This window comes from Gopherus evgoodei, chromosome 1 (assembly GCF_007399415.2).
Source record: "Gopherus evgoodei ecotype Sinaloan lineage chromosome 1, rGopEvg1_v1.p, whole genome shotgun sequence".
Lineage (NCBI taxonomy): Eukaryota > Metazoa > Chordata > Testudines > Testudinidae > Gopherus > Gopherus evgoodei.
Genome location: NC_044322.1, coordinates 154,894,924 through 154,918,768, shown reverse-complemented (window position 1 = coordinate 154,918,768; position 23,845 = coordinate 154,894,924). Strand labels below are relative to the sequence as shown.

The 23,845-nt window shown below is 39.9% G+C and overlaps 1 protein-coding gene across 4 annotated transcripts in view; it reads right to left on the bottom strand.

Moving 5' to 3' along the window:
* Nucleotides 1–23,845, bottom strand: part of USP9X (ubiquitin specific peptidase 9 X-linked) — a 212,498-nt gene that overhangs the window by 142,381 nt on the left and 46,272 nt on the right. For all 4 annotated transcript variants that reach the window (XM_030576179.1, XM_030576205.1, XM_030576187.1 and 1 more), the window contains 8 exons: nt 22,998–23,143; nt 22,616–22,695; nt 20,967–21,079; nt 19,898–20,116; nt 6,545–6,660; nt 6,002–6,253; nt 5,787–5,925; nt 3,695–3,847 (listed from right to left, as the gene is read on the bottom strand). In XM_030576179.1, coding sequence (XP_030432039.1) covers nt 3,695–3,847; nt 5,787–5,925; nt 6,002–6,253; nt 6,545–6,660; nt 19,898–20,116; nt 20,967–21,079; nt 22,616–22,695; nt 22,998–23,143 — 1,218 coding nt within the window. The remainder of the gene's footprint in view (nt 1–3,694; nt 3,848–5,786; nt 5,926–6,001; nt 6,254–6,544; nt 6,661–19,897; nt 20,117–20,966; nt 21,080–22,615; nt 22,696–22,997; nt 23,144–23,845) is intronic.

The window sequence follows — 23,845 nt, the reverse complement described above, 5'->3', positions numbered from 1 at the left end:
ATTGTCTGGTTCTATTTTGTTAGTTTAAGTTAAAAAAATCAGGTGAAATTCTTAGTGGAGGGACCGAGTTTTAAAACAACCTGTAGGTTCAAAAATTTCAAGGTTTTTCACAATTATGTAGAAGATAACGATTGCTGCAAAGAACTAAAATTAAAATATTTCTAACAAACAAGCTGTCCCGCACATCAATGCATGTTTCATCATGATGCTTTGTTCTGTGTCTAAATGGATTTTAAATACAATATTTCTATACTGTGTGTCTTGAACTCTTCCTGAGATGGTAGGGGAGAATATTTAATGGCTAACTGAAGGCCTTCCTTAAAAATTGGCTGACAGCACTGTAAAGGTGAACCTACTCATTGATCAGCTGTTCAACATCAGAAAACAGCCATGGTAACGTGTCATACAAAGACTTTTTAAAATTGAGGGGGGGAGAAGAGAGAGGCTTAACCGATAATTGTTGACATTTTGATTTGGGGGAAGGTAGAAATCAATTTTTTTCTGGTTTAATGCTAACACAGATGCCTTATTTGGGTTCTATGCCTATCAAACATGAGGATTTCTGACTAGATGAACCAATAGTATGATTTGAGATGGCATTTTTTTAAATAGACACATTTCAAATAATTAATATGTAAAGTTGCAAGACTGACCCATTATTGTAAATTGTAAAGCTTAGAAAACAAAATTTAGAGATACTATCAATCTCATTCAGTATTAAACATGAATGCATCAATAGTAATGAAATTTATTACTTTGCAAATTCTGCATCAGTATTTCACTTCCCCCCTTGCAGTACTCAATTCAATATGTTAAAATTATATGATGTGCAGTGTTACTACTTTGTATTTGTTCTAAATTTTATGCAGTGACTTTTACTTTCATATTATGGTCCATATTTTAAAAGAGAGGGAATGGCTGTGGCAGTCATACTGCTGAATACTTCAAATGTTCAGTAATTTTAATTTCCCTGTTTCGGTAAATCTAAACATACTTTTCACTCTTGGAATTCAAAAATTTAAATTTAAATCATTCCAATCTTTTTAGAAATTAGTGTCCACCTGCTGACCAATTTAAATTTCAATTTTTTTAAATCAATTCCTTCAGTTTCTTCTCTAGACTTCAAAGAAGTCCCTCCAATTGGTTGTCTTTCCAGCATTAATGTGACATGCATTTAAATGCTAACTTCTAATTGCCATTAAACCAACATCATACGGAGAGAGAGGTGATCATCACCAGTCCGAAGTGTCATTGGCCTTTTTTCTACTCATATCTAATTTATCCACTATCATGCCAACTCCTATTTTTGGCATTTCTGATTTTTAGCTTCTTCCCTCCCACTGAATCTGTTTATGATTATTTTCCAAGTCAATCTCAATTTGTTATTTTCCGCCCATTTCTGAACTCATTCATTCTTTTTGTTACTATTTATGATGTGTGCTTTTCACATTATGGACAGCTATGAACAGAAGGTCACAGCACAACGGATAGTATAAACACCACAAACACAGAAAAGGGGATTACTCAGTCTCCAGTGGTGTTTGCAACACCTCTCAACTTAGTATCTGTGAATTTTCAGCGGGGAAGTTTGTGAGCCCTTACACAAACGAACTGGACAACATTTCTGTCTGTCTGTGGATCAAAGAACCAGCTGATGGTAGTCATTAACACCTTCAATGCTACCACCACCCCCAATCCATCCTCCCAATACAGTTTAAAACACTGACACCATGAATGACTTCTCTCCAGACCAAAAAAAAATGAAGAAAGAATGGGGGAGGAGGGAGCATGGGGGCCCACACAGTGCTCCTAGCATGGGGAAGAAGAATGTGGGCACACAGCCCATGGCATGTGGCAGAAAGGAGATATTGGCAGGCTCATAGCAGAAGGAGGGGAAGGAAGGGCAACAGAGCCCTTTGCATGAGGAAGAGGGTGGTGGTGGTGGTGGTGCAGGGAGCCCCTGAAATAGAAGAGGGAGAGGGAATCAAGGAATGAAAGGAAACCTCAATGAACCCTGTGACCCTCTAGGTAAGGGGTTCTCAAACTGGAGGTTGGGACCCCTCAGGTGGTTGCGAGGTTATTACTTGGGGGGAGTGGGGGTCGCAAGCTGTCAGCCTCCAACCTAAACCCCACTTTGCCTCCAGCATTTAGTATGGTGTTAAATATATGGAAAAAAATGTTTTTAATTTATGAGAGGGGTCATACTAGAGGCTTGGTATGTGAAAGGGGTTGCCAGTACAAAAGTTTGAGAACCACTGTTCCAGGTAATATGCTGTTTATTCCCACATCTAGATCATTAATAAAGGAAAATAAGATTGAGTCCCAACACCAATTCCCGCCCCTCATGACACTTGCCTGAAACTCAATCTGTTGCCACTGAGCACTAGTATTTGCTTTCAGTATTACTTCCCAAACCTACATGAACTACTTTTGTTTGCAGGAATTCATGAGATACTTGAAAATGTTATACTAAAAGCTAAATATTTTACATCTCCCAACAGGTTAAAGCAGCATGATTTCCCCCGTTTCCCACAACATGTTCTGGTTTGATCTTATCACTGTATTTTTATTCTAGTGCTGTAACGAGACACTCAATCTGAATCCTCACCTCAGTTCCAAGAAAACTGTGCAACTGTTGGACTCTTCCTTTTGTCCTTTTTTTTTTTTTTTTTTTTAAAGAAATAAAGATGAGCACACTATTGACACTACAGGCTTTCAAGAGCAGTCACTACTTTTATGGCTACACCAGGTGTTTGGAATTCACTGTTTCACACTATTTCCTTCAGAAGCTTCAGAATACTCATTTGGCTCTCAGATTTATTGCACTTCATTTGCTCCAGTAATTTATTCTTGTCTACACTTAAACACTACAGTGGCACAAATGCACTGCTGCAACTGCACCATCATAGCACTTCACTGTAGACACTACCGATGCCCATAAGAGAGGTTCTCCCATCTGCGTGGGTAATCCACCTCCTCAAGGAATTTTTCCTTTGAACTAGTGTTGTTTACACAGGGGGCTGTGCCAGCCTAACTACACTGCTCAGTGGTGTGGATTTTTCACACCCTTGAGCAACATAGCTGGGTCAACTTAACTTTTCAGTGTCGATGATGCCTTAGAGACTTCATGGGAAATGGTACTGTGTTCTCAGTGGAAATTAAAGCACTGTCCATAAAAGAAATTTCCCTTGTCCTTTACAGTAAAACTAGGCCAAAATAGTCATTTAAAATGGTTTACACTACTTCACCATTATCTTTAATTATATCATCTTATCCACTGGTGAACTAGAGAATCTAGAATCACACGCCACTTAAAAAAATATTAAATTCTTCCTCTGTACTATTTTTTCATCTGCGCTTTCAGAATTTATTACTTCCTGCCTAGTTAGTCCTGTCCATTGAACTTGTAGCACTTTTGAAAAGGCAGCCTGAGATCCTGGACTTGAGTCCATCTAGCAGTCTAAATTTAGCTTTCAAGATTTCCTCCTCCATTTCTTTTTGTACATACCAATGCACACCACCAGCAGCCCAAACTCACAAAGGACCCTCCCCTCTACACAAAATCCATTACCCTTCTTCCTTATTTGATAACATTTATTCCACATAACAAACGGCATGAAAGTTGATTTAAAATTGTCAAGAGGTGCTATAAAGTAAGATCAATCCTGCTCAAGGCAGTAGTTTAATTCCTTACCTGAGCTGCCCAAATGTTGTCAAGATCTTGTAAAGTGAGGGCTTTTTCTTTGATGACAAAACGAAGAATCTTCTCTAACTTTTCTACATACTGAGGCTGATGAAGACTATCTCGTAATACAATCGATAAAATATTATTCTGCTGGATCCATTCCTAATTTTAATTAAAATACAATTTCAAAATATTCAAGTTTTTTCAAAAAGTAGATTATAGTTAACCAGAAAATATAACAGAAATCATTCTGTCTCTTATAAACGTAAGACTAACAAACCAAAAGGAAATTTATACTTCACTTTCAAGTCCTAGAATGCAATACCACCTCCCTCTCCCCAAATCAGAGCAAGTCAGTACTTTATACAATTCTGATACTCTACCCATTGTAATACATAAGATTTTTTTTCCTGCAGCTGTCTTTTGAAGGCAATATCAGCAATAATTCCCATGCTTTGTAGCTTCAGTGGAAAACGACACTTCACTACAAATGTTTTTCAAGCAAAGTGAAAGTAAACTCTGAACGTAAAAATTCTCATACAACTTCCAGTGTAAGGGGACAGGGGGAAGACTGAGCATCTACTTCTTCCAGGGATACACTTTTTTCCCCAGTAGCTTAGAGTCATTTCAGTGACTCCTGTCTAACATTTCTGTAACTCAACTGGTAAACTTATAGCATAGCATATTACATAACAAAAGGATGATTAAACACTGGAAAGCATCAGGGAATAAGCTATATTCTGAAAAAGGTACTCCTTAATCAGCTTCACCTCTTTAAATGCCTCAACTTCTACTTGAACTAGAGAAAAGAGTTCAAGCAAGATTTAAGAAGTGGAGATAAAAATTAAGATGATTTCAAAGGTAGCACTGACATAGTGCAAGGAACACAATGTAGTCCAGCTCTTTTGTTCAGACCGAGGCATCAGCAGAATATCTGCTGAGTGCCAGAACCAAAAAGGAATGGAGTGAAGGTGACCATCCCTTCAGAGTTGCTACACTCGATTATATAACTAGAAGAGTCTATCTGGCACCTCATATAAGACTTGGACAAATAATGTTTTTCAATTATCTGTACTTCATATTTTCCAGTATAAATACATTATTTCTGTCAAAAAACTGAGTATTTCTAACAAGAGTCAATCCTGCTTGAGACACCTACTTCCACAGTTATGTCAAGAGCCCTTATTCATTTGTACATACAGCACAAATGCTGCATAATCCTGCCCCATAGCATTCCTCCTACAGATTATGAATTTCACAGCAGGGAAAAAAAGTCACTAAACTCAGAGAGCATGTGAATTTTTTAACCCCTCTCTCTCTCGCTAACAGCTGAAGCAATTACATCGTAAAACGCTGCATGTTGGAACTTGATAAAGGTTCTATTTCAGAGATTCCTCAAATCTATACTCAGGGACAAACCAGCACTCAAAGCATCTGAACGTATGGACTGTATATTAAATTTAAAAATGATTATGAATCTATTTACACATAAAATCAGAATGAGCTGTTCTACCTGTAAAAATATATCTTTAGGTAAATTTATAAGAGTCTGCTACCACAAAACTATTCTATGAAAAGTTTTTCAAACAATTAGGACGCATACTGAAGACCCACATGTAGAACAATCACTTTCAAAACTGAATCTGAATAATTCTTTAAATTATCAACATTTCTGAGAAATTACTCATGAAATTTTGTATAAATTAATGTTATATTAATTATAGTGGTACAAGAGAGTCAACTTCAGTACACATCTCTTTTTACATTCAATTTAAAAAAATAATTCTTTTAAAATTGTGCTACAGCTTGATACACAAGATCCACTTTGAAAATAATTTTTTGCAGCTCTTATAAATCTCTGAATACATTTTAATAGCAATCCTGATACAAATATAGTAATGTCAACAGAAAAGCCATAAAAACCCTTATGACATACTAGTAATTACTGTGAGTAATTAAAGAGTTAATTTTCATGACTTTGGATAAAACCAGATGAGGATTCACAGTATGTACACATTACTTTACCTCTGAAGAATTACTGTTACATCCAAAGAAAAAAAAGGTCTTTTAAATAATTCAGAGAAGAAGAACAAAAACTTACTGCCATTCTCTCTGCTGTAAGCCACTCTTCCTCTTCAGGATTACCATGCCGATGGGTATAATATGACACACTAGATATCACCTTGTTAACTTCATTTAGTGCATTCATTTTACCATTGAAAGAGGAAATTTGCAATAATCTGTAAGAGATATTAAGTGTAAGAATTGCAAAAAAATACAAAAAAAATTACCATTCCAACAGAAAGAGTGCCTTACCTAAGTATCATTTTTAACCTAAATATTTCTAAGTTTTTTACAGTTTCTTCTTGTCCTGGGACTCTTGAAGCTAAGTTCTTTAGAGATTTGATTATCATTGACAGAGCATCATTTTTGGCTTCATTCTTTGCTTCTTTTTTCAGTTCATCATCAGTTAAATTTTCTAAAAACTGTGGAACCATTTCTATAATTGGAAGGAAGTATTTCTTCACTGTATGTAGCGTTAGAAACTCATAGCATTGTCCAAATGGTCTAAAAAACAATAAAAAACATCGGATGTAAAGTGAATACTTGTCTACTTTTATTAAAATATTAGAATATTTTGTTCAGGAAACTTTTTTTTTTTTAAATTAACACAAGTGAACAAAATAATGAAAGGTAATTCAGATTCCAGACATTCAAGAAAACAATACTTGATAGCAGACCATAGTACCCCTTTTCAGAAGAGAAAAAATAAATGGATACTTGAAATCCTTGGCTCAATATTTGCATTTATTTTCAATGAACATATCCCAAAAGGACTCTACTTTCTAAGGAACTTACTTGATGAGAGCTGCAATTATCTGAACATTCAATGCTGAGCCACTCATAAAACGATCATGCAGGATCTGAAACCCATTTAATGTGCCAAACTTGTTGATGAGATCTACTAACCAACCCTGCAACACAATAAATTAGTTACTTCCTCATTTTTAAAAACTGATACCATTATAAAGTGCCAGAAATATAATATTAGTCAATACAAAACAAACATCACTTTTGTTTAGAGACTCATTATGAAACAAATATAATCATGTTTTTCTATTTATAAGGGTAACAAGTTACATATGATCCTACACAATCCATGACGTGCTGTTTCTGGGTTGTTCTGTTTGTTTTTTAAGCAGAAAGATAATTCTGTCTTTATTCATTAATAAACCAAAGTGCAGGCACTGTACTTTTTAATTATTCAAAGAACTTTCTCAAATATAATTTAATGTGTATCCATGTATTCTGAGTAGTAAATTAACAATAAGCAACACATTTCTGTTCTAATTTTGGTCAAATTAATTTAGCAGATGCTGACTAAAGTGAAAAAGCAAGACAAAAGATTCATCAGGTGAAATCTGCCCCACTTAAATAAAACTCCCACCGACTTCAATATGGCAAGAATTTTGCCATTACTTATTTCCATGAGTGAGACTATTTGCACTAGGAAGCCCCAGAAGGATAATCAATTAATCATTTGATAATAAATGTCCAAAAATTGTAACACATGATAACATACATTCCCATTATTTAATACTTGGCCATGTACATGCATAAAATCACTTTCCCCTCCAACATCTATTCCTACCCAATCTAGTTTTACTTGTTGGTATAAGGTACAATTGAAACAGTATCAAATTCATTTTCTCTTATTGTGCACTGCAAATCAAAACTGCCTCTTTCCACATGAAAGCCCATTTTCTTCCAGGGTCATTTGCCTACCAAACCTTTTTTTCCCTCATCAGATCATATGAAAGTTCAAATGTATTATATTCCAAGTCTTTTTCTGATCACTTTGTGTGATCACCAAAAACTGACAAATTGGGGGGGCAGAGGAATGTTTGTTTCCTGTTCATCCTGAAGCCACTGGTTCCACTCAAATTAGCTTCCTATATAATAAACACTTTTCTCTGAAAATATGCGAAACATTATGTTTAACTTCGAAGTTACTGGAAGAGCAGATCAATTAAAGTTTGTTTTGATTTCTAAAAATGATAGAAATGTCTTATTAGTAAACTGGCTAAACAAATATATTCCAAGACTCTTGCAGTCTTTGAAACTCAAGTTCACTATTTGAGTTAAAGTCTGTATTATTTGCAATGTGTGCCACTGGCAATGAAAAAACAAAACAAACCTCTTATTTTATCTCTAATTCTACCCCAAACTTAAAGGGTAGTCCTCTACAGATAAGTACACATTTATGGAGAAAGTAAATAATAATCCAAGTAATCTATAAATCTTCACATTATCGCTATTTTCTGCTTCAATGGTGATCCAGCATTTAGCTAGATGAGAGTTCCACCAAACCAAAAAAATCAATCTGAGTTGGCTGGCTTGAGAAAAATCACATATTGCTTGAAACAGCTAGCCCACTCTGGTTAATCAGTGGTATACATCATACCATCATCCTCTCTATACCTGTTATTTCTATCTGGGATGACTATAGGAAAATGTGTGTCTGTTTGGCGATGGTTGGAGGGCGGGGGCAGTAAACTAGGCAAAATGTTCATTAGACCATGGTTATTTTCCCTGGCCAAGAATTTGTACAGTTCTCTTGCACTTCAAATCATTTTCAGTTTGATACTTAAGTCATACAGATGTTCTATGTTAAAATTTTAATTCCCAGATAGCTTATACAATGTGGTGTTCATTTACACTCAATACTTCTCTAAGGGAATGACTTCTTTGAATCTGGCAAATACACAGCTAGCAGCATAGTTTAAACCAGGCACTTTCCCAAAAGATGCATTTCTTATCATATTAAGGAAGTATTTGGTTTAATTAAAAATAATACTGTCCCATGCGCTACTTTGTGGCATCTTCCAGTTCTACTTCTGTAACAAATCAGTTATCCACTGTCTTCTGTGCAAAATGCTCCATGGCCAGTGCAAAAAGTAAAGGATACCGCAGACACTCCTGCTGAGTTTCACTATATAAACTATCAGAGAAAACAACCCTATTAATTCCCATAGATGTTTTTAGCATGGAAATAAGACCAGTAATCCACTTAAGAAAATAAGGGCCAATGGGTAACAAAACTTTTAAATAAAATATTCCACTCCAACCTATCAACACCTTCTGAGTCAAGTGATCAAATAAAATTACTGTTTTAAGATCTGCACTATGAATGATTTATAGATTCAACAGATTCCAAGGCAGGAAGAGGCCCTTGTGATCATCTAGTCTGACCTCAAGTATTGTAGGAGCATTATCTAATACTTGCCTACCCTTAATGAATCCAGTTTGATCCAGATGTATGTAAACTAACAGTTTGGATAGGAAACATGGAGAAAGTATTTTTGTTAAGATTTTAGTATCATGATTTGATAACTGCATGTGATACAATCTTTTCCAATCTTAGAAAGAACCCACAACAGTGGTGTCCTTTATAGATGGAGGGCTCATATACACAGTGCAGCAATGCACACTATGGGGTGAGAATTCTAAAGTGCACAAAAGTCGAGCACTAACTAGCCTGTGTAAATTGTGCACACCAGCAAGGACTGCATCGGCCAGCTAGTGTACAACATAGTGTGTTTTAGAAATCACACCCACAACACGCACTGCGGCACCATGTAGACAAGCCCTAAGAAGATCTTTCCCTAACAAAACGGTACTAAACATAGCCCCTGAAGGATCTCCTAACACCTCCTTCCATACCTTGTAAAATTAAAATGGACAGCCATAAGACCATGAAGTTTACCCCTTTTCTTGCTGACTAGTGGCTCTGTGACCACCTGCTATATAATTTCTGCATTCAAAGTTTGCTTACGAAGCTCATGGATCTGTGGCAAACCTACTACTTCCAGATATTTTCAAATAACTTCAGACTGTGGAGGGTCTGACGTATAGGGGTTATTCTACGAAGCATCAAAAGCTGTACATATTTCATTAAGAGTAACTAGCTGCTGATGATCATTTTTAAACGGTGGGGGAAAGCCCCGTGGTTTCTAATCCTCAGGTTTTCCAGCCAACAACTTACTGCATGTATTTCCTTTTTCATTTAAATTTCTGCTTTGTATACTTGAGGGCTTTTTCAGTGATGTCTGTGGTCATGAAATTCAGTTTTATAGCTAATAGTTTATGATTTTAAGCCTATATGAATGTGCTGCTCCATCTCATGTTCCATTTTTCAGGTTTGTGTTTAAAAAACAAAAAAAAGATGCTGCTTATCAACTGACCCTAAATGTTGCTCTACCTACCTCCCACAGAAGCTCCTTCTTGAAACTGGCTTTTTTCACACATTTAAAAGTACAATAACTCCTTACCTAACGTTGTAGTTATGTTCTTGAAAAATGTGACTAAGTGAAACAATGTTAACCAAATCCAATTTCCCCACAAGAACTAATGTAAATGGGGTGGGGGTTAGGTTCCAGAGACTTTTTTTTTTTTTTTAACCAGATAAAAGACTATTTTTATCTCTCTCTCGCGCACACACACACAAAGTATGTTTTAAACAAACAATTTAACACCGGTACACAACTATTGTAAAATCAGCAAAGAATCCTGCGGCACCTTATAGACTAACAGACGTTTTGGAGCATGAGCTTTCGTGGGTGAATACCCACTTCGTCAGATGCATGTAGTGCAATGATGATTGTAAAACTTGGTTGAGGTGGTGAAGTCAGAGAATGGGATATTTCCCAGAGAATGTCTTACTGCTAAATGATGAACTGGCAATTGGCTGAGCTCTAAAGGGTTAGCCCATTGTTGTTAATGTAGCTGCACACTCTATAAGACAGCACGAATGCAGGGAGGGGAGACAGCGTGGCAGACAGACACACACACCATGTGAGAGAGAGATGTGCATTGCCCCTTCAAGTACGCTGACCTCCCCCTCTAAGTACATTGGCTTTTTAAGTAGATCAGGAAGTTGAGACAGCAGCTGCTACCTCTGTCCTGAGCCCAGTCATGTCCAACTCCCGCTCTATGGAGATGGGGTAAGTGGGGTGCAGGAGCAGGGGGGAGGGAGACACCCTGACATTGGACTCCTTTCTCCCGCCCAGCAGATAGGAGACTCCGGGGAGCAACTCCAAGGCAGATGGCAGAAGCAACACATGGCAGCGGGGGCAGGGACAGCTGAACTGCCTGGCAATTGATAGCCTGATGGGGGACTGCTGGTCCCCCCTCGTTCTGAGACCCCACCAGCTAGCTTCAACAGGCTGCTCTTCTGTAACAGTAAAGGAGGAGGAGGAGGAATTAGCAGGAGGAAATAGGTTTTTCTTTGTGTAATGACCCATCCATTCCCAGTCTTTATTCAAGCCTAATTTAATGGTGTTCAGTTCGCAAATGAATTCCAATTCTGCAGTTTCTCATTGGAGTCTGTTTAAGTTTTTTTGTTGGAGTATTACCACTCTGAGGTCTGTAATCGAGTGACCAGGGAGATTGAAGTGTTCTCCGACTGGTTTTTGAATATTATAATTCTTAAATCACTATAAAGGGCTCTTAAAATCAATTTCTGTACTCCTCCCCGACGAGGGGAATAGCGCTGAAATTGGTATTGCCATGTCGGATTAGGGTTAGTACGGCCGCAATTTGATAGTATTGGCCTCCGGGCGATATCCCACAGTGCACCATTGTGACCGCTCTGGAAAGCAATCTGAACTCGGATGCACTGGCCAGGTAGACAGGAAAAGCCTAACGAACTTTTGAATTTCATTTCCTGTTTGCCCAGCGTGGAAATCTGATCAGAAAGGGTGGTGATGCAGTCCCAAATCCAAAAAGAGCTCCAGCATGGACCGTACGGGAGATACTGGATCTGATCGCTGTATGGAGAGACAAATCTGTTCTATCACAGCTCAGTTCCAGAAGATGAAATGACAAAGCATTTGAAAAAATCTCCAGGCTATGACAGACAGAGGCCACAGCAGGGACTCAACACAGTGCTGTGACACAAGCGTAATGAAAAGCCAAAGAATCAAATGGACGCTCATGGAGGGAGGGAGGGGGGACTGAGAACTCGAGCTATCCCAGAGTTCCTGCAGTCTCTGAAAAGCATTTGCATTCTTGGCTGAGCTCCCAATGCCTGAAGGGTCAAAAACATTGTCGCCAGTGGTTCAGGGAATGTGTTATCAATTTACTCCCCCTACCCCCTCCTCAAAGAAAAGGGGAAAAAATCGTTTCTTGCCTCTTTTCAACATCACCGTATGTCTACTGGATGCTGCTGGTAGATGGGGTGCTGCAGCGCTAAACAGCAGCATCCTCTCCCCTCCCCTTCCCCGGTGGCAGACGGTACGGTACAATATGACTGATAGCCGTCTTCGTCATCATCCTGAGAGTGCTCCTGGCTGGCCTCGGTGAGGTCAGCCGAGGGCACCTGGCAAAAATGGGTATGACTCCTAGTCATTCCCTTCTTTAAGCTTTGTGTCCTGGAGATTCAGTCCTGGCAGATGATGCAATAGGGCTGGTAATCGTCCTCATCATAGTAGCGGGAGACTGTGCTCCTCTCCCCCTCACTCTTTAATGAGTAATGGAGATGTCCTGCCTGGAATATCATAGCAGCTGGAGGCTGCCTCCCCCTCATTTTCATCTCACTAAAAAGTCAGTGTTTCTTATTCCTGCATTCTTTATTACTTCATCACACAAATGGGGGGATAACTGCCATAGTAGCCCAGGAGGGGTGTGGGAGGAGGGAAGCAATGGGTGGGGTTGTAGCAGGCGCACACCCTAGAATGGTATGCAGCTCATCATTTCTGCGGGATATCTGGGGCTCTGACCCGGAGCAGCTGTGCTCTCTGGGTTCTCTAGTACACTTGCCCCATATTCTAGGCAGGACTGACTATTTTTAGACAAAACAAAGAAGGGAATGACCTGGGAAGTCATTCCCATTTTTGTCCATGTGCCTCCGGCCAACCTCAGCAAGGCCAGCCAGGAGCACTCATGACAGCAGCAGACAGTACAATATGACTGGTAACCGTCATCGCCAATTTCCAAAGCAGCAGACGGTGCAATAGGGCTAGTAACCGTCTCTGCTACCTTGCAAAGGCAAATGAGTGCTGCTGTGTAGCACTGCAGTACCACATACGGTGACAGTGACAAAAGGCTAAACGGGCTGCATGGTTGCCATGCTTTGGCATCTGCCAGGGCAATCCAGAGAAAAAGGGCGCAAAATGATTGTCTGCCGTTGCTTTCATGCAGGAAGGATTGAGTGATGACATTTACCCAGAATCATCCGCGATACTGTTTTTGCACCATCATGCATTGTGATCTCAACCCAGAATTCCAATGGACGGGGGAGACTGCGGGAACTATGGGATAACTACCCACAGTGCAACGCTCCGGAAATCGATGCTAGCCTCGGTACATGGACACACACCACCCAATTAATGTGCTTAGTGTGGCCGCGTGCACTCCACTTTGTACAATCTGTTTTAAAAACTGGTTTCTGTAAAATCAGAATAAACCCGTAGTGTAGACATACCCTTTGATAGTGTGGCTGATGTGATTAGGTCCTATGACGGCGTCCCCTGAAGAGATATGTGGACAGAGTGGGCCACAGGGTTTGTTGCAAGGATAGGTTTCCTGGGTTAGTGTTTTTGTTGTGTGGTTGCTGGGAGTGGATGGGTCATTACACAAAAAAAAACCTATTTCCCCATGCTCATTTCTCCCTTACTGTTACTCACACCTTCTTGTCAACTGCTGCAAATGGGCCATCCTGATTATCACTACAAAAGTCTTTTTTTCTCCTGCTGATAATAGCCAACCTTAACTGATTACTCTTGTTATAGTTAGTATGGCAACACCCATTTTGTCATGTCCTCTGTGTATGTATCTCTTGTTACTGTATTTTCCATTGCATGCATCCAGTGAAGTGGGTTTTAGCCAATAAAAGCTTATGCTCAAATAAATGTTAGTCTCTAAGGTGCCACAAGTACTCCTCATTCTTTTTGCTGATACAGACTAACACGGCTACCATTCTGAATCCTATCTATGGTGTTACTAGTAACAAAGGTAAGGAAAAATGAAGGTTGTACGCCTGCAACCAGAATTCTGAGATGCTTCTCCACATTCACATTCTTGCGATGTGCCAATAGTGTAGCTTGGACCAGCGGAAACTTCTATTAGCTGTGCCCTTTAGAGCACCCTTGCACCTCCCAATGTTCAAAAGAAGAGGCCATAAAGGGGGCAGGCCAACTACCCCAGTTCCTTCTAGTGCCTCCTCAGATCTGAAGTTTAATTGGGACTCTGAGATAGAGGGGAAGGTGAGTGAGGAGCATGAATGGGCAAAGGCTCATCTCGAAGAACAATAGTTATAGATTAGTAGCTTTCACTTCTCTGAATGGCCTCTGCACATTCCCAACTCTTGGGAGTTAGACAGACAATACTTGGATTAATGGAATGAGGAGGCCCAGTTAAATAAATATTGTAATATTGATTTACCAAATTGTGCATCTGTTTCAGATGCACAATCAAAGGAATAATGTTTTGTGAAAGTATGACTCCAGATCCAAGAGCAGCTCTACAGATTTCTAATATGAGAATATGTCTAAGGCAGGCCCTGGAGAAGGCCTTTGCTCTAGTTGAGTGCTCTCTCAGCCCTTCTGGAAAACGAAAACAGTGCATTTATAACATTCTTCAATATAGAGTATAACCTACTTAGAAAGGCATTGGGATGTGATTGCTTTTATTCTCTCCTCATAAGAGAAAAATAGTCCAGGTGATTTCCTGTTTTCCTTAGATCTATTAAATGGAAGGCTAATAATGTTCCCTTAGCATTAAAGGTAAGGACTTCACTTCCTCTGAGTTAGACCTAAGGAAAAACACTGGCAAGTTAATGGGCAGACAATGTGGCCTACTGGCTAAACCACTGGACTAGGACTCTTGGGACCAGGATTCTAGCCCCAGCTCTGCCACGTGCCTTTTTGCCTCAGTTTCCCCATCTGTAAAATACACAGATCTGCAGATGAAAAGTGCTAAGTAGGTATTTTTTATTTAGGGACTGACTGAAATGAAATTGTTGCTACAGTAGGGATAAATTTTGGATGTGGATGAAGAACCACTTTATCTTTGTGAAAGGCTGTAAAAAAAGGGGGGGGAGGGGGATAGTCGTGAGAGCTCTCTCTCTTACCGGACATGACAGATACACTAAAAGCAGTCTTAACTGAATAATTAAACAAGGAACATTCTCTCACGGGCTCAAGGGGGCTTTTGTGAGCTGAGTAGGTACTAAATTGAGGTCTCATGTAGGTGGAGGTTCTCTAAACTTCATTAAACCCCTTCAAGAATCTTTACTGTAGCATAGGTGAATACAGTTTTGCCTGATGGAGCAGTGATGAGCCAAGATGGCTGCAAAATGTACTTTCACCAACAACATGAGTCCATTCTATTTAACATTCTTACATGGACCCCATTACCATAGTATGTAAGGCCTGCCCTACACTTAAATTTAGGTCAACATAGCTATGTCCATCAGGAGTCTGAAGAACAACACACCATAGCTATGCCAACCTAGCCCCCAGTGTAGGTGCAGATAAGTCAATAAAAGAATGCTTCCCTCAACCTAACAACTGTCACTCGGGGAAGTGGCATTCCTATAACAATAGAAAAACCCCTTCCATCACTATAGGCTGCATCTATATTATGGGGTTATAATAGCATAATTACAGTGCAATAGCTATACTAGTACAGACCCCACAATGTAGATGCACCCTTACAGTCTCTCAACCGTTTACTGTATTCATTTTTACACCACCACTGTCAGGTGAGGAAGTACTATTATCTACATTTTACAGATTGATAACAGATTAAATGACCCACCCAAGGTCACACAGAAAGTTCGCAAAAGAACAGGGAATTGAACCTCTCTCTCTCAGGTCCCAAGCTAATGCTCTAATCAGTGGACCATCTTTCCTATTGAGTCTCAAAGATTTCAAATCAACTATGTATGAACTGAATACTAACTGAAGCTGGGTTTATGGTATTACTGGTTGCCCACAAAAATAATCTTTTTCACTTGTTGTTATAACAAATAAGATAGTGACTTCCTAAGTTTAACAGAGTCATGTACTTTTACTTAACAGGACAGTTCTAACTCTGTCAAAATCATATGGCCCATGCTGTCAAGCAGATCCAGATGACAAATCTGACCTCTCTGCTGGGCCAGGAATTCTGGAATTGCAGAAAAAATAGTAAATTTTCCTTTGATAGTTGTAGTAATCGCTTCTCGGCCTTGTGGCTGGGGGGTGAAAACATTACCTAAAGTTGTATACTCCTGGGGGAATTCATGTCCCCTGCAGATTTCTTTGCTTCTCCGCAGAAAAATTACTTCTGGTGGGGAAGGAAATGGAAGTTGCAAGAGTGGTCAAGTGCCCCTTCCTGGTAGTGCAGGCAGGTTGGTTTGGGAGCCCTGAGCAACCAGTAGAGACGTAAATCACCACCGGGAAGGGGGGTCCATGTGTGAGAGAGAGAGAGACAGACTGTCCCTCTCACTCGCTATTGCGGAACACTTGGGATGGAGGGGCAGGGCTTAGGGGTGTTTGTGAGGAGGTAGGTGTGGGGCAGGCTCAGTCCCCCTGCACAGAGCAGAATATAGCAGCCTCTCTGCTTAGTGAATTATTTTCACTCTCTCTGTGAATTCCTCCATGAGTATAAAGCAGGTGTAAAAGTTTTACGGCTCCTTTACATTTCCAGAGTGGTATAAAAGACAGTATTGCCTTATAAATGCTTCTGGTGCTTTAGTGATTAGGACTGGTCTACACTTTTGGACTGAAAAAATTTCCTCTCAAAATGTACTCCATGAACCAGGGCTTTGGAGCAGAGCCCAGAGCTGGAGCACGGAGCAGCTCCGGAGCAGTGGAGCTGTAGGTTTTTGCCTGGAGCTGGAGTGGAGCCAGAGCACAGCTCCAAAGCCCTGCCATGAACTGTTTACTGCTGACCTTTCTGGAGATGCCAATATAAATTGTGTGTTTAATTTACCTGCCCTCATTTGCCTATGTTGTAACACTCAGCATATGACTGCATATGTTTGTTGACTAAACTCAAAATAAAGGGTGAAACCTAGCTACATTACTATTAGGCAAGGGGGGTTGCTCTCTACTCCCATTCTCTACCCAGTGTATTGTACTTTAAATAAAATTACTGAAATAATTGAAACCAGAGTGATTATATTGTGTTATTTTGACAAAATGTGCAGAATTTTGCAGAATTTTAAAATTGTGTGCATAATTTTTAATTTTTTGGTGCAAAATTCCCCGAGGAGTAAGTATATCTGAGAACTACTATTGTCTTCCACAGGATGGGACAATCAAAAATCTTGGTTTTTCTTCAATTTCCCTGAGAACTGTCAGAATTAGATGAATTTGGAAAAAGAGGGACAGAGAGAAGAACTACAATGCATTCTCCACTCTAGTTCAGAAGAAACATTTGCGATAGATTGATTGTCTGCTCCTGCTCTGGAGCAAAACCAAATATTGGATATTTTGAGTTGTATTTTGTTGTAAATAAGACTCTCTTTGGATTGCTTCACACAACGATATGGTGTTTCTGAGTGACCAACTCATGCTAATTATGCAAGTCTCTGCCGAGTTGATCTGACAGTATATTGTCCTTGTCTGTAAGGTGGACAGCAACAGGATAAATCTGGTGCATTATGCACCATTCAGAGAGAATTTTGGCCTCTTTGCACAGTTAGCTGGAATGTGCTCCCGCTGCTACTTCATGTGAAATATGACTGTACTACTGTCAGTAACTACTTGAACTATTCTGTGAAGCAGATGAGTGAGAAAGGAGCAACATGTTAGGCTCTGAATTCCTAAATATAATTATATGGAGCTTTTTCTTCCATAAACTCCAGTTCCACACTCTAGACTGAAAGAGTCAGAGGTGGCTATGAAAGACAGAGCTGGGTTGTTGAACGCAACTCCTTTGAGGACATTGAGATGTGCAGTCCATCATATGAGGGTTAGGGACACATCCTAGGTAGTGTCAAATTCATAAACATGTTGCGTATATTGGCATATGTAGCATCTTGCTAGCCAATGCTGTAGAAGCCTCATCTTTAAATGAGCTTATAGAGTTACATATGTCACTGATGTCATAATGTCCATCAAACTAAGGGAGAACACTGTTTGAAATGAGTTTTCCTGTAGTACTTCTATTGCTATAAACAAACATTTAAATATCTGTCATCTGGAAGAAAAACTCTATTTTTGAGAGTCCATAACATCCCTAATAAAAACTATTATCTGGATTGGAAATTGTGTGCCTTCCACTTTACCTTGAACCCCAGTGTTTGGAACAGAGTCATGACTGTGTCATATCTTTTGCCAGGTCCTTCTATGAGGATATCCTAATGAGCCAATCATCTAAACAAGCAGACATGGATGCCCTACATCGCAAATGTGCTGCTTCCATTGAAAGGCCCTTTGTGAACACGCAAGGTGCCATAGACATGCCAAAAGAACATCTTTGTATTGGTGATGTTTTCCCATACCCAACCTTAGGTATTTTTGATGTGAAAATCTGAGATATGAGACTAGGTACCCTCTAAATCAAGAGGTCCCAAACCAAGCATGGGCAGATAAGAAAAAGATGATCACAGGTAGGATAAGGATAATAATTTGAACTTTCTGAAGAGTTAGCTTCCAAAGGTCTGAAAAGGGTTGGGAGACATTTATAATTCTCTGATATCAGCAAATACATTAAATAAAATCCCTTCCCATGAAACTCTTCAGGAACTTCCTTTATGGCACCTGACTCTACTAATGAATGAGCTACATATTAGCAAGTTCTTGTGAGAAGAATCTCTGAAGAGGACAGGTAAAAGAATTGGGAGGTGAGATAGTGTTGACTTGAATAGGATAACTGTTAGAGAAGAAGATGCCCCTCCTCCGCTGTTCCCCCACCCCTGCAGCTTCAGCTCACTGCACCACCAGCGCAATGCTCTGGACAGCAGGGCTGTGAGCTCTTGCCGGGCAGCACAGCTGCAGAGCTGCGGCCTGCTCAGTGCTCTGTGCTGCGCGGTGGCATGGCTGGCTCCAGCTGGGCGACATGGCTGCCTGTCCTGGTGCTCTGGGCAGCGTGGCTGTAGTGCTGCCAGCCACCGGTGCTCCAGGTAGCATGGTAAGGGGGCTGGAGGGGTGACAGAAGGCAAGGGAGTTTGGGGTGGTGGTCAGGGAGCGGGGGTGTAGATAGGGGTTGGGGATTCAGAGGGCAGAGAACGGGGGCACCAGTCAGGAAAGAGGGGAAGTTGGATGGGGCGACGGGGGGCAGAGGTTCCAGGAGCGGTCAGGGGACAGGGAGAAGGGGTGATTGGATGGGGCAGGGGTCTTGGAAGGGCCATCAGGAATGAGAGGAGGGGTTGGATGAGGCGGCGAGGGGCAGTCGGGGTGGGGGGTCTGGAGGTGCTATGGGGATGAGGGGCGTAGATGGGGCAGGGATCTGGGGGGCATCAGGGGACAGAACAGGGGGGGCTGTATGGGGAAGGAGTCACGGGGAGGCCGTAAGGGGGTAAGAAGTGGGGGGGGGGTGTCGGATGGGGGCGGTGTCCGGGCCATGCCTGGCTGTTCGGGGAGGCACAGCCTCCCCTAACCGGCCCTCAATACAATTTCAGAAACCCAATGTGGCCTTCAGGCAAAAAAAAAAAAAGTTTGCCCACCCCTGGGGTACAGCCATTAGAGGATTCCAATGGGCACTACTACTAGATGGTGCCACTGGTCCAAGGTACACCATTACCACATCCAAAGAACACGAATGTGTAGACGTCACTCAAAGAATAATTCTATTTTTGACAATATGATTTTTAACCAGATGATGCATCTTTACAACCACGTTACACCTACAAAATCAAAATGGTATGAAAAAGGAAATCCAGTCACTCTAGCAATGACTTCTGGCCAACTAAAGCAGTGGAACGGACATTCCAAATACAGCTATGTCAGCACTGATCACTGGTGGGTACATCACCATGGGAACCCTGACTGTGGAGCAAAGATTAAATACGTGAGGAAGAAGGGAAAAATACTGGAGACGCTTTTACAGTCACAAGACTTAATCAATCATCAAAACAAAAAGCAGCAAGTGTTATGTGGCTTTTTCCTCCTAAATGATTTTTTTAATTGGATACAGAATGATTTTATTTAATTAAAAATATTAATATGGACTTTAGTTTTAAGGTTTTAGGATTTTAGTGTGAAAAAAACATCAATTTACCTTTGGTGATCGTGGGTCAGGAGGACGGGCATAAAGTTCATCTTCAGCCAGTTGAACTCCCGCAGGAACTGTTTCAGAGGGACGGGTACCATTGTAGAGATGAAATTTGCAATGAGGATTTAAGGCCATTGCAAGAAGTTCAAGAAGAGGAAACCAATCTTGGGACAGCTTGGCCACACATAGCTCTACTAGACGGTGAGTGTTGTTAATAATACACCTCTATTAAGAAAAAGATATTTAACCGTTTTGGCAGTTGACTGAAATGTAACAAATTACAAACTGTATTACTGCATTCACAGAAGTAAAGTTACAAAATTGCTTTCTTTATAAACCTTTGTCCTTTGCTTTTTCAAAAAAAGTTGTCTGAGCTGAACCTTTCATGCCTATTTTCATAATTGGGGAGGAGGGGCTAAACAAAAAACTGAGCTAATCTTCTCAGTGTCTGAGTTATTATCAGTGGTAGGAGAAATACATATTTTTTTCTACTTCAGTTTTTTTCCAGACTTACTCACCAGTAACTCCACAACCTCAAATTTGGCTAGTCCTTAATGAGAGGAAAATTTTAGTGTTTAAGAAGTTGTTAATGAGCATGCACAAATCAGCAAAGTTTCTAAAGCATTTACCAAAATACAAAGACAAAGCTCCATGCCCCTGAACTATATAATTACTCTGGGGAGTATAAAGGACTACAGACATGTATCCAGCATAACCAGGAGCCCAACAAGCGGTTGCACTGATTAACGCAGGAGAGGGACCTTGATACCCCATCATACCAGGCCCTAAGTTTGATTTCTTTTCAACCCAAACTTCCTCCTAGCTCAAATGTGATCTCTAACTAAACCAATCTCTCTCTCCGTTCACTACTCGCCCTACAGGTTGGACCATGAAGCTGTGAGGAGTGAAGGGAAGGAAGGAGGAAATTTATTTCCCATAAGTCATGGAGTTGTGGAGAACTGGCAAGGAAGCTGATTTTCAAAAATTTTTCATGGCTGCAAATAAGCAGATGGCCTCTGCAGCTCCATCACTGTTTAAACTTACTTGCTTTTCATAAAATACAGTACAAACTTACATGAATCTCAAACTTCCAGCCGCTCACTGCCTCATCTGTAAGGATTTTTGTGAAAGATATTGTTAGCCCATCTCGAAAAAATCTCTGACATGCTTCACTTTTAACATCAAGGCCTGTTTAAAAGAGAAAAGGGAAAGATCAGTTAATATACTCCATTTTACTGGTTCTCTACAATGCTCACTTAACATTAAAAATAATTATATTTTTGGACTTACACTTTTCACATTCAAGGACTTCAAAATGCTTTACAAAAAATGAAGATTTAAAACATTGTGTAGGGTAGCTATTACCAAGCTCCTTTTATAGACTGAAACAGGCATGGGGGGTGGGGGAGTTTGCTGATTTTCTTACTGGATAGATAGTGAATCAGTAGCAAAACTATCAATGAAACAGCAGCTCCGACTCCCAGTCCCCTACTTTAACCACTAGACTGCTTTCTCCCTATTTTTAGATCTCAACTCCTAATATTCAAACAATTTCAATATACATTGAAGGGTTTCTCAGTTGTAGATATTTCCTAATAAAAGGAATATAGCCATGCAAACTAAAAAAAACATCGTTTGAATGTCTGAAAGTGTCAAAATTCAGTAACTAGACTTTAAAATTGCCAATTAATTTTCCCTTCTCCCACCAAATTTCACTTAATATTTCAGCTTCAAAGTTTTCTTTAAATTACAACGTAAACTTTAATTTGGTGAAACTGATTAATTCCAAAACATTATTTTTAATAGAACATCCTTTTACATAGTAGGTCCTATATTTAAATTGCTTTAAAAATTGTAAATGTTTTCTGCTCCCTTGAGACTTAAACAGTCTTTTGGTCATGTCAAATCAAGAATACAAAACCACACCCCTTCCACTTCTTTTTTTGTTTTGTACACACTTGCCTTTTGTCTCTTCAGTTTGCTGTTAGTGATAAAAACCAGCTTGCAGGGTACATAAGCAGGGCCATATTTACAACATAGACACTAAAATGCCCATCCCTAGGGCCCCACATCCTTGAGTCATGCAACTGTATCAAAACTTTGGATTTAATGTGGGGAGTGTAGCTGCCCTCACAGTTACAAAGGAAAATTGTGAAAACATGATCAGAGTGCAACAAATGCATAGAGAGTTGCTCAAGTCTGCGAGAACCTGAAACAATGGCTCTGAGATAGGTGGACTTTCCCATACATCTCAAAGCAGTGTTAATTCTAAGACCCACCCCTCTGGTAGGTCTCACCAACACTATCCCAGCAGAAGACTCCGTGTGGCAGGGAAAACTAGAGTTGGCCCTGCTCATTCACCCAAAAAGATACAAGAACCTGCAGGAAAATTTTCTGAGAAAAAAAATTAAATCTCAAAGTTAAAATATAAGAATTTGTCAGGAAAACAGACCTGATCGGGTCTGATATGCAAGTAAAAATACAGAAAACAAGTGGGATAGGACCAATAAGACTTATACAGCTATGGGCTCAGCGTTCCCCAATGTGTGTGTCAAGCTATGCTGTTTTCAAAAGTTCTATGCAACTTTTCACGCTCGTCCAGGTTTTAGGAAGCTTGGATCTCAATTTATAAAACAAATAAAGCTCCAACAGGGATACAGAGGACCTTTAAGGAGCCAGATTTACACATTCCTCTAGCAACCATTCATTATATTTTCAACTTACCTTTTTTACTAAGATCAATAGCAGCTTCTAGAAGAACTTCTAACTCCCCTTTCGGCAACACAGGAACAACCCATCGAGGTCTGAATTTTAAAAAAAGTACTGCATTTTAATTAGGTTTCTGAAAAGAAATTAAAACATATCTTCCCCTTCATTATGTCCTCAGGCTAGATTTACACTTTTATCCTATTTTTAACCCACTAAAGAGGGATCAACTTTAGGAAAAAATCGTCAATCCCCATCTCTTTTCTTATTTTCCTCCCAATCCGCAAACATGCAATCTAATACATGAACACAAAGAAAGACGCAGAAAGTTTGATGGCAATGTTAAGAGATTTTACCTATAACCTACATGATTAGGAAGGATGCATCAATCTTAAAATACCTGTTGATCATGTCATCCAACTTTGCCAGATCTGTGTGTGGAAATGCGGGCTCCTCATCTTCAAGTTGGGGTGGGGCATCCCCTTGACCCTGCTCATCAGGAGGGGTAGCTGGAGAATTCTCATTGGAAGAATCAGGTGAAGAAGTCTGAATTAAAAACATTTCAAGGATTTAAATTAAATATTGTATGCACAAAATTCATCCTATTTCTCGGATACTGCAGTAGATGTACATCATTTACTCTTGGCTTCCTTTTTTCCCTTTAAATTTCATTTGAATTTTGAAAGCCAGAGGACTTCAATAAAATGTAAAATAAAAATCTTTAAAAAACCCACAAAATATGACTATTTAAAGCTTTCAGAATTTCTGAACTAAAATTATTTATTAGTCCAATTAAATATTTTCTAAAAACAAAGCTAGTTTCCTGGAAGATGGAAAAAGGTATCAATTGAAACAAAGTTGGCCCAGGATTTTGTTCTTAGTGGACCAACTTTCTATTTCTCATTTGAAAAGGTCCAAGTGAGGGCTCTTGGAATTCTGTGTGTGAAAGAGTGTCTTAAGGAAAAGGAAGGATGCTCTTTGTGCAAGTAGAAGGGCTTCAAAGGATGCACAAAAGAGTGGAGGTGGTCTGTTCAGAATGACAGAAGTGTAGGGAGATCAGGTGTCCCATTCAAGATGGATGATGTCACTGGGAGCGAGGAGCATGCATGTTAAGTGTAGAGAACAGCTAGCAGGAACAGTGCAAACTGCAAGGCTGTGAGGCAATAAATCACCTCGTGTATGTATGACAAAATAAGGCAACCACCAATATACACAAAATCTGTTTGTATTACAAACTCTGATGGTCCA